The 10,146-nt window shown below is 39.8% G+C and overlaps 1 protein-coding gene across 1 annotated transcript; it reads right to left on the reverse strand.

Annotated features, from left to right (window-relative positions):
• Nucleotides 1–3,049: 3,049 nt before the first annotated feature.
• Nucleotides 3,050–6,679, reverse strand: cenpx (centromere protein X). Its single transcript, XM_080724158.1, has 5 exons — nucleotides 6,637–6,679; nucleotides 5,012–5,063; nucleotides 4,708–4,761; nucleotides 4,123–4,211; nucleotides 3,050–3,415 (listed from the first exon to the last, which is right to left on the reverse strand). Exons 1-5 carry the CDS (start codon nucleotides 6,673–6,675, stop codon nucleotides 3,401–3,403), a joined length of 249 nt encoding a protein of 82 aa, XP_080580284.1. The 5' UTR covers nucleotides 6,676–6,679; the 3' UTR covers nucleotides 3,050–3,400.
• Between the last annotated feature and the right edge of the window lie 3,467 nt (nucleotides 6,680–10,146).

A 10,146-nucleotide genomic window follows, 5' to 3' on the forward strand; every position in this document is an offset into this window, starting at 1 on the left:
CAGCCCTACTTATGATAACTTATAACGTCACAAAACATACGTATCTGTCTTGACCTCCTCACCTGTAGGCCTGCTGCATCACCTGGCTCTGCTGTCTGTCCTGCTGGTACAGGTGTTTGAAATTCCCCTGATAAAAGATGTGAGGTTTCTTTTATAGACAAAGAACACAAGCTTCTTTTAAAGACAAGAACACTGGCTTCTTTTTAAACGATTGATAAAGCCTATCACTTGTGTTCAGTCAGTGCCTGTAAACGCTAGCCTACATTTGCACAACTGTAAATAAATACAAACTCTAAATCTCTGGTAAACGTCTGCAGACAGTGAGTCGTTGTAAGTGCCTACGGTAAAAGTGACATTATTTTGCACGCTAGATCAATGATAATTGAACTGACTGCACGTTAGCTATTGTTGGAACATAATCTCAAAATCTGTCAGCACCGATACCCTAAACATGTAGTGTTGCTGTTAATAGACTTAGTAATAAACACAGAAGCACCCTGGAGGAAGTGGAATAAGAAAGGGGTGGAGCCAAACCAAGTTCCCGTTTCAAAAAAAACTGGTAGTGTGCCCCTAAAACCAAAAGCATGAGGTTGTTGATTTACCTGTTGGGAGATTCCGGATGGGTTCTTTCTGCTTTCTGACTAACAGACCTGCCCTCACGCTCTGGAGGACAGAAATTAATTAATTCAATGAAATTTGTTTATATTGCTGGGGAAATGTCCCTTCCAACCGGGTCATTGTGGCTGAGAAAAAGTACTTCACACAAAGCCTATTGGCGTCCGCATTCCGGGGTGAACATTTGGCAAAAATAGCAGCTCTACAAGCTCACAAAGCCCTACATAGATTTTCAGCGAAGACATTTGGTGTAGAGAGGAAAATATAACAGGACTAGACCTAGCTCTGGGGGACCATGGTCAACAAAAGCGTACATGGTTTAGGTTACGTTCTGGTGTTGCAGTTATGGGAGCAAGGTGTCACATGCATATTATCTAGGATAGCCGTGTAGCGAGGCCAAGTGCTGGCTGACAGGGAATTGGATGCTGACACTATAAAAATTAACGAGTATCGATTATGATCAAATGAATCATATCGATATCTGCCGCAATGATCAGGGCCTTATCCCGCATGTGCGCAACATCATCCAAGTGCAGCCAGCGGGACGGAGACAAGTCAGTATGTCTCTTGGGAAAAGCCTCTTGCTGCAGAGCTTCTCCAAAGCGTCTGGACTGGCTGTCGACACTCCCTGCCTTTAATGTATGATCAAGAAAAGCTTTAACTCATTACTCTCTTCAACGCCCCTCCCCATTCTTGTCCTAACTGCTTTCGTATGTTTAATAATACTGCCTTCAGATGTAATTTGTTCCACTAAGATGCATAAGGAGAAAAGTTGTAGAGTAGTGCACTGCTTCTCCATTAAGAGACCTTCCTAGAGCACGTATTTTGAAAAAGAGAGAAAAAAAAGAAATGAAGAATGTAATCTGTGGGAATGTGTTTTATTACATGAAAAAGAGAATTGGTGGGATAACTACAGGTAAAGTTGAGATAACACAGAAATAAAAAAATAAAAAACATGGGAGTGAGCATTAATTTAATGGCCGTATGCAGACAGCACTATTAATGTATTTCATCGTGGTCTGTGGGAAACAAGTATTTGTTATGTGGGAAACAAATAGCCTATAACAAACAAAACCACAATTTCAACAGATTGTATATCATCATCATCACATTCAAATGTTTAATTGTGCTTAATAGCCGCCCTAGAGACACTGATATGGAAAAGGACCCTTGACAACACGACTGTCCAGTATCAATAGTCATGAGGTCCATGGGCTGCCTCGATCTAGCAATAAATGGGCGATAGATGTTGCGTTTGTGGCATTTACCCTGTGAGCCAGGGGGCTCTGTTTTGATTGTGTTAAGTACCAGCTCTTATGCCTTAACTTAAAGGCCTGTCCATACTGTCTCCGACCACCAAACTTTTCGTCTGAAAGGTCCGGTTCAACTACAAAATGACGTCACTCGTATCTTCTAAAAAGCATTACCCCGAACTACAGTTCGTAAAGCTGCACGTCGGAAACTCTCCGACGTAAGGTTTGGTGGTGGGAGACAGTATGGACAGGCCTTTACGTTAAGGCATAAAAGCTGGTACTTAAGACCATCAAAATACAGCCCAGGATGTAAAAACGTTATGTGCTGTAGGTTAGAGCTGCTTGTTTCACAAGTAATTAGTCTGTCTGCTGCAAGGCAAATGCATTGACTCCTACTGGAAGAAAAAAAAAGGTGTCGGGTCAAATTCCCAGGTAGCGCGCCCTTTGAGCACCTTGAGCCGAGGCTGGGCTTCTACCTCACCCAAAGCTGCTTCAAGTTCCAGCTGTACGTACGTAGGTGAGCGTCAGTTGTAAGCACAGTGACTCACCCCCTGTCGGCAACACAAACAAATACGTGTGAGGTGTCGTACAGCTATGCTGACTCAGAGCTTAGACACGCTTGCCTTCTCCCAACACACACCGCTGGTGGAAAACCATCAAGGAGGCTGCCGGGGCAAGAAAGCCCCACATTATAACCCACCCCCCCACCACCCCCCTCGCATCGCCAACTTCCCCTTCTGCTGTGATGAAAGGGAGAGAAAGCACCTCCGTACTAGTCGCCTCTGCTGTTTATTTACCTTCAGAATTACACCCTACTCTTCGTGGGCCATGTTCCAATATGTTTTGTTATGCTTCCTTTCAAACAGAATGTCTACGCGTGTGGTCTCCCTCTCTCTCTCTCTCTCTCTCTCTCTCCTTCTCTCTCTCTCTCTCCGCGGCCATGTTTGGCTAAACACGCGCACTCGCGCACGCACGCACGCTCGCACACTCCATTCAACTCCCCCCCCCCCCCCCCCCCCCCCCCTCTGTACCAGAGGTCCTCACTGCACCCCACCTCCCTTTACCCCCACCACCTCCCCCACCTCTAACTAAACATCGCAGGACAGCAAAAGGGAACTTCAAAGTGGCCGGAGGGGGTACTCCTTCTTTTCCTGGCACTTGTCATCATCTAAGGGACTGGCTGCTCCCCTTATTACTCTAATTGCTTCCAACTGCTCCAGGAGGCTTTGATGAGGGGCGCCGGAGAGCATGCTGGAAGCACCTGTTGTTGCAGAGAGGAGCACAGGTGGGCCTTATTGCTGGAGACATGGAAGTATTGAGGACAACACTGCTGCCTTTTTTTTTTGCTTTAAAGCCAAACGTCAGAAATAAATAAAATGACTCGGTGATGTCAAAGCCCCAACATTTATGTTATAGACTTAAGGTACACAGCGGACTAAAAGGCACAAAAAAATAAGACAACAGACAACAGGAAAACGGAATGAGGTCCTACTGCATGCGGCACTCTAGCTCCATCTTGTGGCCAAGTTGTTTTAGAAATCCAGCAACTAGGAGGGAAAAAGACAAAAATAATTAACAAAATAAATCTAAATTATACTAAAATTCAAAAGGCTGTTGTATATGTGTAGGAAATACAGTAGGGCACACTGTATGCCATACAGTACGTCCTTCCTGGTCCGAAAGGTTGTTAAATCCTAACAAGTAATTCAACATTCATCATTTCTTTAGCTTGAAAATTAGGGGTTATTTCAAGAAAGGGTTTAATTGCGAATGTCAATTAACAGGATCTTCAAATTTGGAATTAATCATCTCAGAAGTGTGAACATCCTAATCCTAACCACAGATTCTCTACAAGGTTGGAAAGATTAATAAACATTTACACACAACACACACACACAGAGTAATATGTGTGTGATCTACGTATCGAGCTTGTAGAGGCGCCATTTCAGCCAAAATGGGTCCCAAATAAATGGCAAAACATGATAATGTAACACAAACATTTATGTAAAATCTGTATTTCTTTCTTTAGTTTAAAACATTGAAAAAATAGTTTTCAATGTGATACCAATAAATCGGAACTTAAAGTTTCTAGGTTAGTTCCACTGATCAAATAAGCATGCTCCGAGAATGCACGTTACCCACCCATCTGACCTATCGGCTGCTGTATTAATATGAGTAGACAGATGGGTGGGCCAAGAACATTTTCAAGTGGGCCCTGGTCCAGAAAGGGTTGGGAACCATTGCGAATACACACCAGCTGGGGTAGGATCTTTTCAAAGTGCTCTATGTCCACTACGTCACAATCCTCCTCGTTGGCTTGTTTCAGTGATCTCTCTGCAAGCTCTGAAAATTAACAGCAGACTGGTAAGGGTTTAACCTATTAAGACCAATTCTACAAATGCCTTCTAAATCAGTAGTTCTCACACTTTCAAGATCATTCAAAAAGTGTTAAGAAATAGCAGATGTACAAGCTCGCAGAGCGGCACAAAAATGTGACCTTTTATATCTGCAAAGATCTAAAATGACACACATGCTTTTCGAGTTTTAATGGGTTAAATCAAATTATCTATCCGGTAGATAGACAAGAGATTAAATCTCAGATAAAATATCAAAGTATTCTTTTATCGAATACCTTGATATTTATATTGTGATGATATTGTGTGGAAAATATCTACACAATTTCTGATAAATATCACTTATGCTACATCACAATATAACAATATTAAAAATCCCAGAGACGATATCACGATACACAGTATTATACTATCAATATATATATTGCCCAGTCCTACAATAGATAATAAGACTATATGAAGTTGAAGGAAATGAGGATCATTACCTTCAACAAAGATTTTCAGCATCACTGCCATGAGTTTTGTAGCATCGCTACTGACTGTAAAAGAGTGATTTGTGCAGTCATTAGAATCAAAGATAGCCCTGAAACACTGTCATGTTTTGTTAAGCCCGCTTTATACTTTGTTGTATGATGGCATCATCCAATTTAGACAATGTACAAACTCACAATGTTTCGCATCGCTACACATCATGAGCTTGTGGACCTGCTGTTTTGGCAGGTGACACCAGTGCATGGACAACAAAGTATGACCGAGTCATTTGCATCAAAGTACCCACACCCAACTCACGTTTAGTTTTGTCTTCCTTGAAGAAAGTCGACAAGAGTTTACTCACTGTTTCCTAAAAGTGAACAGAATACTTCAGGCATCACAATGCAAATACACTACATTTTGGTTAATAGCCATTTAAAATGACTTCAGGAAATATAGAGGGGCAGAACTGAAGACAAAATAATATAAAAATATACACTATAAATATTTCAGACTATGAATTTGATTGACAGAGACCTTGGGGAAATTTCAAAAGCTTCCATTTTCAAATAGAAAAAGAAAAGAAGGGAGTTGATTTGCATATAGAAACATTAGCTACATAAAAGGTTAAATACTAAATGCCTACCTAAAGATATGTATGTTTCATAACCACAGGTCTCCACATCTAATGCAGCGATTGTGGTTCCCAAACTTTTTAGCTCAAAACCCTAAAGAGAGATTAGACATTTTGCCCAGGACCCAAACTAGTGAAAATAGCAAATCTATTGAAGTTCACAAACGCTGTGCGACACGTTGTATTATATTTTGAAATCAAATTTTATAAAAAGAGACAAAAGATAACTGTTTTGAAACACAATTTTAACTGATACCTTTCATACAATGCTTGGCAATGGCAAATCATAGACACATTTTAACCATTTGCCAAAGTATTAAAGTAATCTCTTGGATCATAATGTACCACCATCGTGGTAACATTCTTCCTGCCAAATACCATACCATCTTACGGCACAATATACATCTCACTCAGAGGCAATTGTTGTACTGTTTATTTGGACAGCTTTAGTTACTTTGCCTATTTAGCTTCCTCAACCCAGCCCCTATTGATGCAAAACATACATTAACTGATAAATCATGGTGTATTGTTAAAGGTTAATCTACTCAGCAGCACATACACATACATCAGCCCTTAATACCACATAAACGTGATGAAAAAATTAATGCATAATACAATTCGATTATTGTGAAATAGACCATTGGCATTCTGCATAATGATTACTTTTGTGTGGTGGTATGGTTTGATGCCAATACTTTTGTAGGTTACATCATTAACTCAAGTAAAAATGTAATGCTGTACTTGTATGAAATTTCTACATTGTGGTATTTGAGTACTTCACTTCTCCATGGTAACAGGAAGAGGGAGCACTAAGGAGAGGGGGCATATTGATGTAGAATTGCCCACGTTGTCCAAAATGTTTATATCGAGTCATTTTGGGGCATAAACAAGAACAACATGATGTACTATCCTATAGCATGTTCAAGTCGTGTATACATTACTTTGAAGACTTTTAAAAGTGAATTAATTCATTTATTTTTTACATTTTGGACAAAAACACAGCATCAATAGTTCCCAACTTTGTGTGTGTGTGTGTGTGTGTGTGTGTGTGTGTGTGTGTGTGTGTGTGTGTGTGTGTGTGTGTGTGTGTGTGTGTGTGTGTGTGTGTGTGTGTGTGTGTGTTGTCATGTCTTCACACCACACGACCTGTTTATTTTCCATAGCTCAAGGGAACTGCATTAAGGCTAAATGCGGCGTGCAGTTTTAATCTACATAAGGCTTCCTCCACATAGGGGGTCATCATAAACGTTCTGGCCATAATACAATGGATAATTATCGTGAAAACGTAGCTTTTTGCTGTCTATCCTACCTTCTTGAACTCGACAACAGTGTCCTCGCTCTCCGCCATGATGTTTCACACTACCGGGAAATACGCGCTCAGCGTTGTGATTGGTCCTGACAGGCTCGACGTCCTGACGTAAACGTACCGCCCCGCCCCCCGACAGAGCTCCACCCCGAGACTCAAGAAAACTGTAAATATTATCATGATTAATATTATACACTAGTGGTAGAAAGTCAGTTTTCAAATAAATGTAGTGGAGTAAAAGTACAATATTTGTATCTGAGATGTAGTGGAATAGAAGTAAAAGTTTAGAAATTTGGAAATACTCCAGTAAAGTAAAAAGAAATCCTCAAAATTGTACCCAGGTAGCCTACAGTATTTGAGTAAATCTACTTTACACCACTGTGGAAAGTAACTAGATATAGGCAAATACCGTACTTTTACTCTACAACAATTATTTGAAAACTTTATAGTCACTAGTTACTTTTTTGATAATTGTTACGTATACACTTCAGCCCCATTTAAACTTTGGCTATTTGAAAATAGCAAATCTACAAGCACATACACCTTAGATTTTTCCTAATAAAGTTACCTACCCTCTCCCACTGGCCTCCCACACACTTGTAAAGCAACTCAGAAAAGCTCTATGTAAATTCCAGGTAGGTATATACTGTATAGGCTTCTTTTCAATTCTTTAACCAATGACGTTTTGTTTTAGATTTTACCACACCATTATGCAACTGAAAATACACTTTCTCAACTTCTTTCTTGTTGAATCTTGAAACCAATCACTTACATAGAAAATGACAAATTCACTTCTCTCAATACTGTATTTTCAAACATGAATTGGTTTTAATAGACAATTCATAACTGTATAATGCATTATAGTGCAAGACAACACTAATGGTAACACGACAAATCATTCTACATACTTGCTAATATGTACACTTTCCCATATTTGCCCATTCCCAAAATTCTTCATTCTTCTTGCTCCTCATCATCTAACCATTGAGCATCTTCCAGAATATATCCAAGACCCATGGAGCGTCTTGGCCGCTGAACAGCAGCGACCTGGGCTGTTTCCTCGTCTGAATCATCCTCCATCTGGAATAAGATGGGAGTGGTGTAACAATTAAAACAAATAGGCCTACTTTTTTTCAACCCTGAAAATAAAATGAAAACGCTTGAAGAACATTACTTGCAGTCTTGAGATAAAAAACATATACTTTGGTTTAGTGATATAACAGGTGAAATGATGTTCCCTGTGATTTGGGACTCACCTTTGGACTAACCACTCTCTTTACTTCTACTTCTGTGCCTCCAATGTAGTGAGGACCTGCCCAGTCTGCTTTATCCGCTTCTTCTGCTGAAGAAAACCTCACCCAGGCCATGCCCTTTTTATCCTCTGGGGAGATGTTCTTTTTAATCTAAATGAAGGCATCCAAACAAAGCAAAAAAAGTTATGGGCCATTTACTTTAGCCATTCTCAAAGTCTTATGAATTGTACAAAATGATAAAAAGTGCTAAACAGACTAAAACAGTCCAACACAAAACTATACTATCAGCAGTAAAACTGTCATTTCCATATTTACCTTGCATGCTGTGACGGTCCCCCAGTCTCTGAAGTAAGCTTGCAGGTACCCTTCATTTATATAAGGATTCAACTTCTTCACAACCAGTCCGTGGTCCTTGGTAAAGTGTGGAAAAAATGTATTGCTCAGCTTTAGGACATTTCTTCTTAAAAAATAAATTACATCCACAGATGAAGAAATGAAAGAAGGAATAAGAGGGACTGTTTACTTACCAGGTCATAATGTTTCGACAAACCAGCCATGTGTTTTTTGGGAAGAGTAATGTACACTCTCTTGGGTTTTATTTTATCTGCTGGGAAGAAATGGTATTCGTTGAAAATCGTTTAACCCCCCATCAACCACACAAAATAATTTCAAGTTTATAATTATTTATAGTACCTTTAACGTTAGTATATAATACATAATACAATGACATTAAATATATTTATGTTAAATTTAAATTAGCCTAGTTACTGAAGGAAATACACTACATGAAATGCAAGTAGTCCCCTTTGGGACAGCATTTTATGTGTGGTGTTCATTAATATGCGTTGTCCCATCCAAATAAACGTATATAAATAAAATAAAATACAATTAGGAAACCAATTTGCTGAGATACTTACTGGTGTCCATTAGGGGAGAAGTTCATCAACCAAGTCCAAGACTGTTCAACAACAGAGTCAAGGCTGTGATCATCTTATAAACTTGTGGGATGGGTCTCCCATAATCTCTCGAGACAGCCTATGATAATCTACGCTTCAGAGGAAGAGGGACAGACCGAGTTGGCGTTCCCTTTTGTTTGACGATGGGTAGCCAGATTGGATCTCCCATGGCATGTTCTGAGTCATAAGGACTCTGTCAACTTGAGAAGGGCCATCATTAGAAAACCTTAAATGACATGTCTTATGTTGACATGTTATGCTGTTTTGCAGCATGGTTTACTGGTTTACCCGATGAACTTGTTCAAGGGCCTGAGGGACAGTGTCCTGTGTAAAAACAGGCCATTCCTATTCCCACAGACCCATAGTTAGTGTTTTGTGCATAACTGTACATAATGTATGAATGCTTGCATGTGTTCATGTTAAACAGGGGTTAACACCATGCCAGCTTGCGATGCACATTTTCATATTTAATATTTGCCACAGACATAATCAATATTTCTTTTTACCAGAAATACATAATGAACTCCTAATGTGCCACATTGGCTATGCCAATGTGCAACACATTTTACAATGATAGCATGTCTGCATTAACCACTGAGTCACAAAGAAATATAAGCCATTGTTTGAAAGCCAATCTACAAGCTCACAACACATTGCATCAAAATGGGGGATGCCAGGGTTAGAGAGGTTACCTATTCTAATGGAAACCTTAAGACTGCCAGGAGGCTTAGACAGGCATTAAATGTGGCATGGAGAAAGCTAGTCTATTCCATATTTGGGATTTCAATAATTGGGTCTGACTCTGAACGCTCATCAGTAGTGCTTCCTTCGCACATTACATGAGCAAGGGCCATGTAGGTGCAGAGGTGAGTTGGTGCATGTATGTCATATTGGTTATTGTAGAGATTGCTGGCTGTTTAGAGGACAGTTGAGGTCAGGAGGAGATCAAGTTCTACCAGTCTAGATCTACCTTACCAATCCAAAATCTTGATGAGAAATCTTCTATCGTGATAAGAACATCTAGACATTGCATAGTTGTGATGTAAGATGTGGAACAATGGAAATAAAAAGGTCATGTACAATGATGTACATGACAAATGCATTTGGGTACCCATCCGGAATCAATGCGGAATCAATGGGGGTAATCAATCCGGAATCAATGGTTAGGGATCAATTACAAAAGCATTTGGGTCCCCATCCGGAATCAATGGGGGTACATTTACTATAATACATTTTCAATCAATGGAGAACAAAGTACTCGCATTTGCACTTTTTTATTGGCACACAATTTTATTAAACTGGAA

Source organism: Nannobrachium achirus, assembly GCF_963921795.1.
Source record: "Nannobrachium achirus genome assembly, chromosome: 4".
NCBI lineage: Eukaryota > Metazoa > Chordata > Actinopteri > Myctophiformes > Myctophidae > Nannobrachium > Nannobrachium achirus.

Excerpts from the sequence above, each read along its gene's own strand:
- cenpx (XM_080724158.1), bottom strand. The coding sequence starts at position 6,675 with ATGGCGGAGAGCGAGGACACTGTTGTCGAGTTCAAGAAG. Across the intron at positions 4,762-5,011 it reads CAAGGAAGACAAAACTAAAC|TCAGTAGCGATGCTACAAAA; the intron begins GTGAGTTGGGTG and ends ACTCTTTTACAG. Across the intron at positions 4,212-4,707 it reads GCTGAAAATCTTTGTTGAAG|AGCTTGCAGAGAGATCACTG; the intron begins GTAATGATCCTC and ends GTTAATTTTCAG.